Source organism: Choloepus didactylus, chromosome 8 (assembly GCF_015220235.1).
Source record: "Choloepus didactylus isolate mChoDid1 chromosome 8, mChoDid1.pri, whole genome shotgun sequence".
In the NCBI taxonomy this organism is placed as follows: domain Eukaryota; kingdom Metazoa; phylum Chordata; class Mammalia; order Pilosa; family Megalonychidae; genus Choloepus; species Choloepus didactylus.
In genome coordinates this window covers 83636299-83652334 of record NC_051314.1, presented here as the reverse complement: position 1 = coordinate 83652334, position 16036 = coordinate 83636299, and the positions used below count along the sequence as shown (strand labels likewise).

General features: G+C 38.8%; 1 protein-coding gene across 5 annotated transcripts in view; it reads left to right on the top strand.

The window, feature by feature from the left end:
- Nucleotides 1-16036, top strand: part of SCN8A (sodium voltage-gated channel alpha subunit 8) — a 207284-nt gene that overhangs the window by 99935 nt on the left and 91313 nt on the right. For 3 of the 5 annotated variants that reach the window (XM_037845330.1, XM_037845326.1, XM_037845327.1), the window contains 6 exons: nucleotides 806-895; nucleotides 1514-1642; nucleotides 3445-3536; nucleotides 12073-12294; nucleotides 13386-13449; nucleotides 14676-14817. In XM_037845330.1, the coding sequence (XP_037701258.1) occupies nucleotides 806-895; nucleotides 1514-1642; nucleotides 3445-3536; nucleotides 12073-12294; nucleotides 13386-13449; nucleotides 14676-14817 (739 nt within the window). Of the gene's footprint in view, nucleotides 1-805; nucleotides 896-1513; nucleotides 1643-3196; nucleotides 3289-3444; nucleotides 3537-12072; nucleotides 12295-13385; nucleotides 13450-14675; nucleotides 14818-16036 lie in introns of all 5 variants that reach the window. The other 2 variants (XM_037845331.1, XM_037845329.1) reach the window with 1 other exon arrangement.

Genomic DNA, 16036 nt, shown 5'->3' with positions numbered 1-16036 from the left:
TTGACCTAAAACAGTTTAATTTTTCTCAGTAGACAAGAACCAAAGGGACAGAGAAAGATCTTAGATGGAACTGAAATGGCAACAAAGTGGCTTGCTAGCCATAAACATTCCTGGGCACTTTTAAAAAGATCAGATAGATTTGCCTCATTACCTAATGCCTAGGAGTATGGTAGTATAGCTGGCCTTGAAATCCTTACTTGACATGCCACAACACTTTTCCCAAACTAGACCAATTCAACACATATCTGATATTTTCTTGCCCCCCAAGGATAATTCAGCCCTTAGAAGGACTACAGAAAAAAGTAAGCCATTACTTACACATCAATTTTCAAATAACTACTTATGTACAGTAATTCACTTATATATGAGAAATGAATAAATAAATGAGAAGTGAATAATTTTGATTTAATTTTCTCACCTGATGACTTTGAAGAGTATAGTACTTGGCAGAGTTATGGTTACTACATTTAAAGGTATTTAGAGGCTTACTCTGTAGTTGGGGTGAAAAGTAGTTAGAGGGGGAAATAGTTTATCCACGAGGACAGTGACAGCCCCTTTGAAAGAAGGAGAATGGCCAGCCTGCCCCATCATCCATAGTTCTCTGGTCAAGCATGGATACACGGTGGAACTCTTCATTGATGGTGGTGACTATGTTTTCCTTATCACCGTGCTTGCTCCTCCTCTTCTGTGTTTTGTCTCCTTTTAGGATATTGATATAGAGCTCATGGTATTCAATGTGAAATGTGCCTGCTTTCTGGGGAAAAAAAGGCCAAATTTTGTATTTTCTCCCTTGACTCTTCTCTACAGTATTTAGCATGATCATTATGTGCACTATTTTGACCAACTGTGTATTCATGACTTTTAGTAACCCTCCCGAGTGGTCGAAGAATGTGGAGTAAGTAGTTCATTTATTTATTTGTCTGTTTTAAAATTTGGGGTTACTTAATCTTGCCTTGCTGCAATTTTATCTGTCAAGGAAAAAATTGCTTATTGCTTACTCTTCATTTCACAGAGATGAGTGAAAACATATGTGGAATTTATGAAAAATTCTTAGAAATCAACTCTGGAAAGAGAAAGTATACTCTGGAAATTACCACCCTTTACCCATGTCCTTTCCTGTGCTAGCCAGTGCCTTTGATTTGCTGGCTCATTATCATGTTGTATCTTCAGTTAATGGTGATGCTGTCTTCTCCAATATTAGGTTTCCCTTCCTTTTTGACTCCTCTAAGGTTAAAAATAGCTCTGGGCCTCCTTACCTGTTCAAAATGATCAAGTACTAGATGGCAATATGGAGATATATCCTTGCAGTACTCTTCAGGCCTAACGTAACATTTCAAAGTTCATGTTTTTTGCATTTCAGCAAGTTTCATCCAAAGCATTCTCCTTACTTCCTTTCTGCTGCCTTTCTGTTTTGTCTGTTAGTTGAAGCCATGCTTCAGGCAAGTATCATCTTAAAAGGCTCATTTAAAGTTTCTGATCAGAAATTGCCTGAAGCTATCCATTTTTTTGACAGGTACACGTTCACAGGGATTTATACATTTGAATCACTAGTGAAAATTATTGCAAGAGGTTTCTGCATAGACGGCTTTACCTTTTTACGGGATCCATGGAACTGGTTAGATTTCAGTGTCATCATGATGGCGTAAGTTCTTAGCTTACTTTGTTGGCGTGCTGATGTGATGTGTGTGTGGTTGTGCTCCTGGATGTGTTTGCATGACTGTTTTTAAGTGTGCATTTGTGGGCACAGTTGTATGATGAATAAAACAACTATGGGCTTTTGCCTATGGTCCTTCTTTCTGAGGGCCTCTTATAGTCTAGGCAATACTAGGATGTTTATGTGGGAGAAGTAAGCAGAAGCTTTACAGCTGGGAGAGAAAGTGGGAACTGATTTCCCATTGACACTCCCTCATATTTTCTCCCCCTTGTAACAACTGACTGAGGTTTGCACGCCCTGCACTAGGAGGCCTCTGTGAAGACTAGGATTTTTTTAGTTGTAAATATTAAGCTGAAAATGAGTTTCTTTAATGAGACTGCTATTTTAGAATCATGGTATCCAAACTGTTGACCTCCTAAAGAATTACTGGCCAGAACTTCCAACTATCACTAGACCAGTGTAACTCCACATTGGTGTGCTAGCTGCTGTTAGTAATTTATATTGTTTAAGCAGTGAAAATGTGTCTGTTTGGGAAACTTAGCTGATGACAGAAGAGTTACAGCAGGCTTTATTATTTTTATTTCTTGGTTGGGAAAAAGCTTTGTGGTTTGGCTGGGTGGGGGTCATATATAGATCTTGTGTGTATGTGTGTGTGTGTGTGTGTATATACAGATGTGAAAGAGAGAGAGTGGATTTGTATGGCTCTGAGCATCATGTAGAAAGATGTATTCTGAATAGTAAAATGTGAATGAATGATATGCATTGAATATTTGAATATTGAATATTTGAAACTGGAATATTGACTTTGTTATATTAAGGCAGTTTCTGGCTTTCCAGCATTATGAATACACACTGGTGTTCCTTTAAAATTTAAGTGCCCTTGCTAGGCACTTAGCTGATGATAAAATGGACATTTAACACAATATTTGCTCTGAAGCTGTTATCTAGATTTTCCTGAGCCCCACTTTTGTATGTCACAGGCTTAAAACTTCACCTGTAGACATGACTGCAAAGATATGCATGCAGCTCTTGGATAAATCATATATGCAGACATTTAGGCATTTTTGCCATTGTCAACTAGGGAGTGATTTTGATGTAGATTTGTTTTAATGGGGCTCCTGCTGCAGAAATTTGTCCCCCTTTTCTAAGAAATTGTTTACAAAACTTGGGGACATAATCCTTTGACACTTCTTGGTCTTCCTTTTTTCACTTAAAAAAAGGGGGAGGGTGTGCACAAGAATAAAATCATTCTGATTGTGATTAGTATATCACCATGCTGATTAAGAGAGTAAATAAACCCCAGGAACCTCCAGGTATATCAATTCTTTCAATTATACTTTTGAGTTCTCCGTGCTCAATTACAAAAAACAAAAAACAAATAAAAGAAAAAGGTGTTCCTTAAGTGTTTATATTTTGAAACTTTTCTTTTTCAAGGAAAAAAGAATGAAATCATAGCTTGTGTATAAGACCCTTTCTTCCCCCCCATTCCCAAACCCTCGCCCAGTGGTACCATTACAAGTTAACTTTGGTTTGATTCTGCAGGTATATAACAGAGTTTGTAAACCTAGGCAATGTTTCAGCTCTACGCACTTTCAGGGTACTGAGGGCTTTGAAAACTATTTCGGTAATCCCAGGTAAGATGGCCCGGGGTTGGTGTTAGGTGTTGGGTTAGGGCCCTGACGTGACGTATTGTACTTTTTGTTTTGTTGTGGTTTTGTTCTTTTCCTTTGGTGTTTGTGTTTGTGTCTGTGTTTGTCATTTGTGTCTGTGTGTGGCCTCCCTTACTGCAGATATGTGACAGAGTTTGTGGACCTGGGCAATGTCTCAGCGCTGAGAACATTCAGGGTTCTCCGAGCTTTGAAAACTATCTCTGTAATTCCAGGTGAGAAAATTTAAACACAAAACTGACTGCCTCATCTCTTTCCCCTCCATTCATTTTTATCCACCACATTTGAAACCAGCATCAGCACAGTTGATATGGCCTTGCATTCCGCATGTTTTTCCTGGGAAAGGTTCTCTGAAATGGCCCTTTGGTCCTTAGGCAGTATTCTCTGACAGTGCTTGCCAGGCATGCAGCCCCCATTCCATCCATGCATTTGAAAAAGCACGTGCTTAAGAATCACTTGGATCTTATGATATTGAAAAAAATCATCACAGCGCTAACTGTCTTTGAGTATAAGTCATTTGCTTCCTGGCCTCATGGAATTACAGTGATTTTCACATTCACCATCACTCCACTGATTGTGATTTTTAGGTTTCATGTCGCATGGTTTGCTGATGGGATGTCATTCAAATAATTGTACTTTTACTGTTACTGTTTTATGAATTATCGAATCACAAAAGAGACCCACCCTTGTTAACTAGTCCAGTATTATAAATAAATTAAAGAGCCTTGGAGTTAGTGAGCCAAACTGTCTGTCACATTCTACTGCTGTGTCACTGAAGTAAGAACCAGTAGACATCTGCTGTACATATACTCAGGGATCTCTCTTAGGCCTAAATCCCTATGAAAACTTAAACTGATGCTGTTTTTAAAAATGTCAAAGGTAAGATAAGATACGTTTAATATACAGGGAACCATCTAAAGGTAAGGGCAAAAAAAAAATTCAGAAACTTGAGAAAGAAAAGGAATCAGTGGGTGGGTTGAAAGGTAGTTAACAATGTCTTTAAAAATTCTGCCTTTTTCTTTTTTGGTCCTGGTTGAGCTAGCCCAGTGGTTCTTAACCTTTCAAAGGTTTTGGATCCCTTTGAGAATCCAATGAATGTTCACAGACCCCCCTGAAGCTCATCCATGGACCCAGGTTAAGATCCCTTAATTTAATTGAAACCCTTGCAACTGGGTGATATCTTTCTAACAACCAGACTTGAAATCTAGAATGAAAAACATTTTCATTAGTCTGGCAAGCCTAAGATACACTTCTAACTTGGTAGAAGTCAAGACTCTGGTCTTCAGTTGTGTTCAGGGGTTTTCAAGGAAGGCTCCCTAGAGACCAGGCTTTTCACAGCAGTTGGTAGACACAGGGATGTGAAGAACAGAGACATCCAATTCCTGGCAGTGGGTGGCTCTTCCCCTTGTGGCTGACTCAGAGATATTTCTCTTTTCCCCTTTTCAATATTATCAAAATATCAGATACAGGAGAAGAAAGCACAACGTAGATTTGGAATGTGGTTTAACAAGAACCACAGGGAAGTTATACCTCAGTTTTCCATTTACAAGTTTGTGCCATGGAGTAGATGAAAAAAATTAATGCCTGGAATATACTAAGGACAGGTTCCTTTATATTTAGCAGTACTAGCTAACTTACTCCTTATCAACTAGGGGCTGGTGTTATTGAAGTATATCCTTCTTGGCAAAAAACAAAACAAACAAACAAAAAAACTATAACCCTGACTTATCAAGGTTTTTAAATTCACTGGACGGAAAGCCCAGCTTCTTCTCCAGGCAGCATCACGCAGCTCATTGATGGTGGCCTAAAGTTTAGACAGGTCTTGCCTTATTTTTCAGGGCATCTCGAGTGCCTTATCCTTATTTGCATTTTTTCTTTGGTCTGTCTCTCTCTTCTGGCCTTTTTAAATATGATCTCGTGTTTTCTGCTCACTTCCCCCAGCATACTCTGCGAGGCATCTGTCTCTTCATGTTCTTGTGATCTCAAAACTTCTCTTCCAGAATTAAATTGGAAAGCTACATTCTGTTCACTAACTAGGATAGCAGATGCTATCTCTGGTCTAGCTTATCGCTCTGCCTCTGTCTTTCCTATATGGTTAGCTGTGACCACAGCATTTCTGCAAGGTAACTCTTGACTGATGTCACTTTATTTATCTTTAATACTCCAGTACTACACACACACACACACACACACACACACACACACAGTTCTTGGCTACCATAGTAGTGCTCCATAGCTTCCTGGATTCCTGTTTTTGGAAGCATCCCTAGTTTGGAAGGTTAACTGGAATGGAAAGGAATTTTAAGAGAAAATAAAGCCAATAATAGATCACTATCAGTAAGTAGCATAATTGGTACTTGAATTGAAGTGTGACTTTTAATCCCAAGTCCTTTCCCCATTCTTTCTTTTAGAGATGGTGAGAGAAATTCAGAGTATCTGCTATTTAGTAAATAACATCTCCCTTGTGGAGAGACTTCTGTCATCCCATGTAAAATTATGAACTTGTCTTACCCTACTTTTTCTCATAGAGAACTGTAGTCTTATTCCTACCTGGCTGTTACCCTGGAGTCCTTCCTAGGCAGAAACACTACTGCACCTGGGGCCATCTCTTGTCTGGAAATCTAAGTCACCTTGGGTCCAGTTTTGTAGAGCTCAGCAATTGTTCCTTCTTAGTAAAAACTATTGTTTTGCATACCAAGTTTTCTCATGGATCACTCCAGTGGAATTGTTGCTCTCTTTGCCTCCTCCTGTTCCCAGTTAGAGTACAGACTTTTGCCAAAGGTATCAAAAGCAGAGTGGAAAGTGAGAGCAATCATGGAACTGACATGAGGCCTACAGGTTCTGACAAAGCTCTCCAAATCTCTCTTGGTAAGAGTTTCCCCCTTCCTGGAGCACTCATCCCAGCTCACCTGGGCTGGCACTGTTCTCCCTCTTAGCATGTTGGTAGATATTCTGAATGTGTCAGGGCTTCCAGGACTCCCATAAGATTGGAGAGTAAGGCACATCTGTTCCCTCCAGTCTTTTGTATAAGAAATGCTTTACTTTAGAGTCCGGTAGCTTGAAAAAGACCAAGTCCAAATTCTGATCCTTTTTATTTGCTAACTCAAGACTTGGACACATATCATTCATGGTTTCCATTTTGCTTCAGAGGGGTTGACTTAAGGAGCAGTGTTCCCAAACTCTTTAAGTATCCATTTAGGAGGATACTTTTTCTAAACTTTCTTTGGTCTAGAATTTGTCAAGTTCAACTTGACATGGAAATTTTCTGCTTAGAAATTTATGTCTTTAAACTTTTTCACTTCGTATTTATCTGGACCTGGGCACAAAAATGAACTTCTGTTTGACTCTGTGAGACGTTTCATCTTCTGCATACTGTGACCATGTCCCACAGGACCAGCATGCCTGACGATAGGGAGGAAATCTCTAAGGAGGTTTCTCAGGTTTTTCTTAGAGAGTCACACTTAATGATGTAAATAAAACAAGTTGGCATTTCCGTTTCATTTCCATCATCAGTTATATGGCTCCACAAAAGCACTACTTATTCTCTACTCAACAGCACTTATTTAATATAATTTGTTCATTTTAGAGTTGTAATTTCTTGATTATTTTTGTCTTGGATATTTTATCACTCTGCTCTCATTTTTGTTACTTTCACTCCACATCTATGCTATCAGATAGGAAGGAAGGAAAATGATAGGCCCTTGTTTTCACCTCGATATTAAAAAACAAAGCATTTTCTTTAAGCATATACATTGTGAATGTGGTAATTTCTGCTGCATAGTGAAGAGAGAAAGTATATTAAGACTTTATTCAGACTCCTTGTTTCTCTGTAAAATATTCTTGTTATTGATCCAGTTGCTTTTGTATTTCTCTTTTTTCCATATTGCTTCTCAGGAAAGATAACTGAAGTTTAAAACAGTGGTGCTAGGTAGAAAAACACTGCAGCTCACAGGACCCCACTGACCTACCTTTAATAGCTATTCAGTTTTGATGGGACTTTGTGATGTGACTGTGGTCTAGAAGGAATAAACCTAGAGCCCCCAAATCTCTTTCAAATTACTCTTGATATGAAAAACCTTCAAGAACTGTCATTATGAGCATTGAATCTGCAGCACAAATGTTGACAGGGCACTGCTTCACCCTAGGACTTGTCTGGACCGAAGCCTGACTTTGGGCATTAGGAAAGTGTTTTTTCCCCTGCTTTGAGAACTGCTTGTTACTGCTGCTGGGGCCTGTTGCAGTATTAATTTTTTTGTAGAAGAATTAGCTCATGTGGCTTCAAACCACCTAGATTCCTCAACCTGAGCCAGAAACTAGGGAATATAAATTTACTTTGTTTATAATCTGGCCATCACCGTGAAGGAAGATTTTTATCCCAATATGCATAGCTGATTTCTCTGGACTTAAAGCATAAACAGGCTTTGTTTGTTCAAGGGATAGATGGGTATTATAAAAGGTAGTGGGAGGTTCAGAGGTGTCTTTGGACATAGCAGAGTGGAATAGAATTCTGTGGCATGGCTTCGGCTGCTTCTCAAAATTCCTTAAATGCCCAACTTCCTCTCTGGTAGCTGACCTTTCTTGTACATTGGATCCAGCTGTCTTTTCTTGATCTGTAGTAAATGTGTTAACTGCTTCTGCTCGGATACATCCCAATGCTAGTTACTGTTTGCTTTTTCCAAGAGTTCTTGCTGTCCAATTTGCCCCCACATGGCTTCTGTTGCACACTCTGTTGTGTAGGAGTCATCTGAAGGAGCATTCTGCTCTGTTTTGGATGATTGGCTTTTACTCAGTATCTTGCTTGTTCCAGTATGTGGTGGTGTGAGCCAATAGAAGATGCAAGACAGCTTCTCTTCCCAGCCAGAACAGTGGCATTCTCCATTCTTGCATGCATCAGGTCAGGAATTCTACCAGCAACTTCTTGCCTTTATTGACCTGTGTTTGTGGTAGTAGAGAGCCCTTTTGCTTGGCTGCATTTCACTAGTACACTGGGCAGCCACTGCTGGCAAGACCGTAGAGCTTGAGCTTAAGAAATGTGTTGATGGCATCATCTCCATAAATTGGCACTGATGCCTGCAAATCTGGTCATTTCACAATTATTGACCCTAGTGGAAGGAAGAAGAGTCTTAGCTGAGACTAGTATATAATCAATCCAGTGGCAGTTTACATTTGATATTGCTCTGTAATAGTGTGCCTGTCTTTACTTGCAAACATTAAGCCACATCACCCTTTTCCTGTTCCTTCTTGTTTTTCCCTAGCAATCTGGATGAAAATCTTGGAGTGTAAACCTTTTAGATGGTCATACAGTTATTTAGATGGTTATTCTAGCTCAATTAAGAGTTCGTTCTCTGAGCATCTGTGAAGTTAAGCAGCTGAATATGATTTCAAACTTAAGTTTCTACTTCAAACTTCTTGAAAACTAAAAGAACTCTCACCAAGGAGATGATTTAAGCCCCAGACTTCAAAGTTTCAAAGCAAAGCACTTGAGGGTTTGTTTTTTGTTTGTTTGTTTTAGCTTTCTGGACTCATGTTTATAGATTTCTTCAGCAATGACATCTGGTTTGTGAGGAAGAGATTTAAGAGTTCAGGTCCATCCCCAGGAAAATGATGAGTTCCGTGTATGGTTGGTGTATTAGTTAAGAATCTTTGGTTATAACTAAAAGGATGCAGGGATAATTCAGAGAATTCAAGAGCTGGAATGCCTCTAGAAGTCACTAGAAGCCAGAATGCAGAGCCAGAAAGCGCCAGGTACTTGGGAAATAACTTTGTCTCCTTCTTCTTCTTGATGTATCTGCTTCCTTTTTCTCTCTCTCAGTATACTAACTGCCTTTACTTCTCAGGCACATCCTATTATAATGACAGAATGTGTCTACTGCTTAGCTCCCAAATTTATATATTACCATTCCCACCACAAGAAAAGACTACCCAGTTGTCTCTTGTCCTGTTCCAACTTCCTGGGGGAAAGGATCTGGATTTAGGTCAGATGTCCACCCTGACATATGTAATCCACTGACAGAGGGTTACCTCATGCAAACACAGCTGCTGGGAGCCCACTCTTATGAAGCAGGGGATGGTTTGAGCTCACAGCCTGGAATGTCCTGTTATACAGGCTGGGAACTGTCCAAAGAGTTCCTAGTCCAGGGAACTCAGATTGGACACATGCTAAAATTGTTTGCTTTTACTTGTTGGTTTATTTTTGCCAAAAACACATTGGTTTGACTGTTTTGGAATATTGTACTCTTATTCTTAATACAAACAACAGCTTATAGCTCATTTCTCAATTCAATTAAAAAGGAAGTAGAAAAGGCCTTGAAAGATCATCTGGTATTCAGATAGGTGATTGATGAACTATTCAGAAGAGACGGCTATATAAGCTCTTCATAAAGATGTCCAGGGAAAGGAACTTTACAATCATTCTTCAGTGACCTGCTCAAGTATTCTTTTTTTTTTTTTTTAATCACCCATTGACTTTTAAAGCAGTAGAAATGCATAATTTTAGGAATCAAGAATGGAATTATTGACCCAGTATAAACCCACCCCAACCCAGCCAAATATAATGACTTTTCTGTTCCTCAGGAACTGTATGGAAATAAGTTACATAACATTGGAACAAATTTTACTTTTTTTATCACACCATACATTCTGTGTAATTATGATACAATTTCCTGGGGACTTTAGAAATAAAGGATAGTTTGAAATTTCAACCACTTAATCTCACACAAATAAACATCTCTCCCCTATTTTTAAAGATTTTTAGAGAAGATTCTTTAGCTTCTTCACTGCCCTCTGCCATGTAGTTCTGTGTTTGTCCACATTTTATAGATGGGAAAATGAGACTCTTAAGGAGTGACCTTAAATCCATTCTGAAACGCAGTGGGTCATAAATAGTGACTGAACCACAACCAGAATTCCTGCTTTCTGTTTCCCTGTCTGGCACTCTTTCTGTACGGCCCAGTAAGGAGGAAAGGAATCAGATTAGATGAGCCTTGTTCCCTGGAGCCCAGGCAGGCTCCTCCTATTCCCTTTGGTGGCTACAGTCTCCATGGAAGGCCCACTCTGTAAAAAAACAGATTTTGCTTCTCTAAAATCTAACTCTTGGCTCTTTTTTTATTTCATTTCCCAAGGTCTCTGTCAGGATATCTGTGAGAGGAGAGAAAATTTCTCATTCATTGAACTCTTCCAGTAAAAATGTATTAAGTACCTGCTCTGTGCCAGGTCCTGTGCTAGGCACAGCATCCGATACTACTATTGGACTCAGGTTGACATTTCTTGAAAATTATAGTTGGTCAGTTGCAAAATACAGCAAAAGAAGAGTCATATCCATGCCACCCATTAGATTACTAACATTCGAGGTCAGCCATATGCAGTGTCATTTTCCCAATCATATCCCTTTGAGAAAGGCAACAGATGTGTAATAGTGACAGCCAATAAGTGTTGAATACTAGCTAATGAGCCAGCTACTATTCTAGGTACTTTACATTCATTATCTTATTTAAACCTTACAAAAACCCAAGGAAGGCAGTATCATAAACCTCTTTTTACAGATGAATAAACTGAGGTTCAAGCGATAATGGTTAACATTTGAGTCATTTACTGTTTACCAGGTACTGTGCTAAGTGCTTTATATGAATCATGCTTAATCCTCACGACAACCCTATGACATTCTACCATAATAACCCTCCCTTTAAAAGATGGGGAAACAAAACAAAACAAAACAAAACAGATTCCAGGAGGTTAGATGTCTTGCTCAGGTGACACAGTAAGTGGCATACTTGGTTAAGCTTACTAATGATCTACCCAACCTCACACTTCTGAGCCAGCATCAGAGTTTTCCATCAATTCCAGTCCAATATTCTTGCCTTCAGAAGTGGATTGGGGCTGAGATCCCTCCTGAGTCCTGTGTGTTAAAAGGCACAGTGTCTGCCTCCCACCCATCCTTTGTGCCTGGTACACCAGGAGTGCTCTATTCTTGGTTGATCATGCCCCAGGGATAGCCTGATGTCTGGGCATGCTCAGGAGAACCACATGTGGACTAAGTTTAACCCAAACATCATGAACCCATAACCATATTTTGCTGTGTCCTATCACTGATTTCTCCCCATGCAATTAAGAAATCTACCACAGCTTCAGACTTCTCAGTAATTCCCTTTCCAATCCTGATTTTTCTGTTTTTTTTAAATTCAATTAATTTTCACTAAATACCTGCTGTGGGCTGGGCACTATAGATGTAACTGTGAGCAAGATGACATAACTAATTATAACCATAATAAAGGCCACAAAGGAAAGTATAGAGTGCTACTAATAATTGGAGGGGAAGACAGTTGTAAAGTCAGGGAAGACTTCCTGGAGGAATTAATTTTTAAGCTGAGACCTGAAGAATGAATAGGAAATAGGTAGGAGAAGAGAATGGAAGGGAGCATTGCAGGCAGAGGAAGGCCCTGAGGCAAGTAAGAGTTTGGCTCGTCTGGGAGTTAAAAAACAGTGAGAGACAGGAAAGACTCTAGGAAAGGAGTCTCATGTTGATAGAAGGTAGTTTCTTTTGCTTTTTAAAAATTATTGACTTAAAAATTGACACTTCTGGAAAATTGATAATATTGCCTACCCTTTGTTATTCTCCTCATGGTGTAAAAATAAAGTGGCTTTATTTCAAGAGTGGTGCTGTGGGGAGGAATAGAAGTCAGCAGCTGAGAGGGAGGCTGGGGGAGGTGGGGAGAGCTTTGAGGTGACTCTGATTCTGGGGTTCTGTCTCCTCAGGCCTGAAGACAATTGTGGGTGCCCTAATTCAGTCTGTGAAGAAGCTGTCAGATGTAATGATCCTAACAGTGTTCTGCTTGAGTGTTTTTGCCTTGATCGGACTGCAGCTCTTCATGGGAAACCTGCGAAACAAGTGTGTTGTATGGCCTATAAACTTCAACGAGAGCTATTTTGAAAATGGCACCAAAGGTTTTGATTGGGAAGAGTATATCAACAATAAAAGTAGGTGGCCCCTTCACTACAAAAGGAAAAAAGAAAAGTCTGTTCCTAGTTTACATAGTCAGAAGCTACCACTGGGCTTAAAAAAGTAGTTGGGGCCAGAAAGGAAGGCCAGTGCTACTGGAAACATTCTTGTGAAGTTATTCCCTTTCCTTGAGGTAGGATTGTGTTCAGAAGCTCTCAAATATTAGCCTTGCTTTCTTCCTGTCTCTTTTCTTTAAAGCCAGAAAGGAGACTTTATACTTTATAGCTCCTTTGCATGTTCCCCTAAACTTTTGCCTTGAAATTCAGGCTCAGGAGCTTTATAAAATCCTCTTTTCCCCTAGCTAGTTTCCCTAGAATATTTAACCATTTAGTCTGGAGTATACTTAGAGAACCCAAGCTTTCTTAATACTACCAAGACCTTAGTAATGAATCTAGTTGGAGTCAGATAATCTCTAAGGCACCATTAAATCCTGTTACAGTTTTAATAATTTCATTTGAGGAACTAGGCACTTGGTTCTTGCATAAAAGAAAATTTGGTGTAGTAGTACTTCTATAAAATAATGGAAAAAGTTAACAATATCACTATCATTCACTCCTTAGGAAATAAAGGCAGTTAAGAAGCCATAAGAAAATGTTGCAAAGGAGATTTCAGGGACACATATAGGAATGGGAAACACACGTTCTAATTTAAAATAGGATATGGCAACTAGTGATGAGTGAAGATTTCTAGAATATCTTTGATGAGAAGAAATCATAAGGTTAGAGGATAAAGTTGTAAAAGAGGTGAAGAACTCATAAAACTCACTTTTAGACCTCTTTGATTTAAGTACCAGAACCTGACATATAGTTTTGAAGTACGAATGGAAGTCAGGTGTCTGTGAAAAAAGCATTGCATTGGGACCTTAGGGCAGCACTTTTAAATTTTAAATTTATATAGGAAAATAATTAATGGGAAAGAATTCTTATCAGGTTTTACTACTATCAGAAAAGATTTATATGAGCTAAAGTCAATAACTTTTCTGCTGGGGCTAGTTAGGAACAATGTATCCTTATTCTCTTATTCATTTAAATCTGCCTTATTCATTTCCTGCCTCTTCAAACTTTTCTAGCAAATTTTTATACAGTTCCTGGCATGCTGGAACCTTTACTCTGTGGGAACAGTTCTGATGCTGGGTATGTAGCTCACCTAATTTTGTTCTCCTCCTTTAAAATAATGACTTATTATTACTTAGATGAAATTGAGCAATATTTTCACTTTTTTCCTTTTCTTTGTGCTCATGTAGTAGACTCTCTTTTTGTTTCATATTTGTCTTTCCTCTTTCCAAAGTTGACATTTCACTAGTAGGTGAATAGTCTCAGGCCAAAATTGAAGATGTAAAAGGCTAAAGATAGAATCTGTAAAACTGGATATTTTGCCAACCTCTTTGTATATTCCCCATTCTGCCTTAACACAATTAATATAATATACAGCAAAGACACTAGCTTGTTTAACACTCAAGGATGATCCAAAGTATGCTAAACCTGAGAGCAGAGTAGAGGGAAAAGAGTGGCAATATAACATTTGAGTCCTGATTTCTAGCTCTAGGACCTTGTCAAATCATTCAAGTTATCTGAGCCTCGATTTCTTCATCTGTAAAATGGATTTAATAAGTTATGCTCTCTCTTCCTCACAGGGTCATTGTAAGAATCCAATTAGATAGCATACATGAAAGTGCTTTGTAAACAAGATGCTATATAAATTAGGGTGACAGTATCATTATTCAGAGTTTATTGGTCTTCTAGGAACTGGTGTTTTAAGATGACTATAACATCTAGAAGTCCACTTAATTTCTGTATTGCAATAGATACTCGAAATTGCATTGAAATAAATACCTTGTGAGTCTAAAAACAGAAAAAATGTTATAATTGAGGTCACTGAAATCCCAGTATGACTGAGGTTGCCACCGTGAGTGTTATGAGAACAGAGACAATCAAGGAGAATTTCTAGCCATTTGTCATTTGGGATAGTAGCTAAATTGATTTTGGTCGAATTGTACATTGATGTGAATCTAGGACAGTGGTTCTCAAACCTTGGCATGCATAAGAAACACTTTGTGTGCCTCTTTAAAATGTAGATTCATGGATTCGTTGAGACGAGTTTTTAATTTCTGGGTTTTGGGTAGGGTACGGGGGTCTGCATTATTAAGGAGCATCACAGGTAATTCTGATCCTTGGCTGTCCTTAGGACAGCATTTTTTGAAAAACTGGCTAGCTACTTTCTTCTTATTCTTTTTTTCCTTCCAATTTGTTGGCCTGGCTCTATAGATGGTTATTTAATTTGATATCTGCAGGGTTGTGGAGATGACTGGTGACTGGGTAGAATTATGTTGAAAGCTCTGAATTTCCCTTTCTTTCTTCAGGCAATGCCCAGAGGGATACCAGTGTATGAAAGCAGGGAGGAACCCCAACTATGGCTACACAAGTTTTGACACTTTTAGCTGGGCCTTCTTGGCACTGTTTCGCCTTATGACCCAGGACTACTGGGAAAACTTGTATCAATTAGTGAGTAATATGTCTTTTTCTTCTGTGATAGGGTTTACGTGAAGGTATGTGGGGTTGGGGACATTCTGTGTGAGAGTATTAGTGGAGACATTATACAGGATCTGAGTATGGCATTTCCCAGAGTCAGGTGGCATACAAAATTAATTGAATTCTTGTCTCTTTCTTGAATGCTCAGGTCATGTATAGCTGTAAAAGCTCACAGCCTTGATAGCCTCTTGCCTGGCCTGGGAATCTGCTGTCTCTACCTGCTTCCTATCGTTTCACCAGACCTTCTGCAGTATATCTGGGGGCTTAGGGCAGCTGTTTAAGAAATAGTAATTAAGCAGCTACTTTGTGGAAAGCACTAGGCTACACATTCTAAAGATGTGATTTCTATCCACTAAGACCTTGGAGTCAACATTTTTAAGATTCATAACACCTGTAGATTTTCTCAAGCAGGTGTGACAGATAAAAATAAGGTCAGTACCATTCTGTTGGGCTACATTGGTGACTCTGGGCAAGTTATTAAATTTGGCTGGTTATAATGGAAAAATTGGTCTAAGTGATTGCTAAGGTTCTTCCTGCTTAGAATTTCTTTGATAATCCATGATTTTCTATTTGACTCTGGCATTTGATGATGCCAGTTAGTTTGAGAAGGAGAATGTCCCCCTCAGACAGGCAGGAATATCTTTAAGGGAAGCTTTTAGGTTACATCCCCTAATTAATTCTCTTACTCTTCTGTTGGGCAACCTAGGATTTCCTTAGATTTGAGAAATTGAATCTTTCTAATGAAATATTGTGGTTGAAAAGAATAAAGATAAAATCTCAGTAATAGTGGGTTGCATATAAATAACCCAAAACTCAGTTGTTCTATTTACTCCCTCTTAGTGAAAGGAATAAACTTAGGATTCTCTGTCCTTATTTTTCTCCCCACTACATAATATCCTTCTTTTTTAAAGCTGTCACATTGCCCAAAGATAAGGAAGGCTGTCACTCAAGATGGGGACTTCCTGTGACTTGGACCTAATCTCAAAGATGGAATTTGTCTTTAATTGAAGACCAGTAGATAAATGAGCTGAAGTCTTATATTATTTTCTTTATATTTGTTTTAGAACCAGCTGAAGAAATCAAACATAATTCTTAGGCCAGAGCATTTTTTTCCTAAAAAAAATCAAACATTTTTCTATGAGATAAGTATATGGTGAGCATTTAGAAGTGGGAGGGGATATTTTTTGCCACC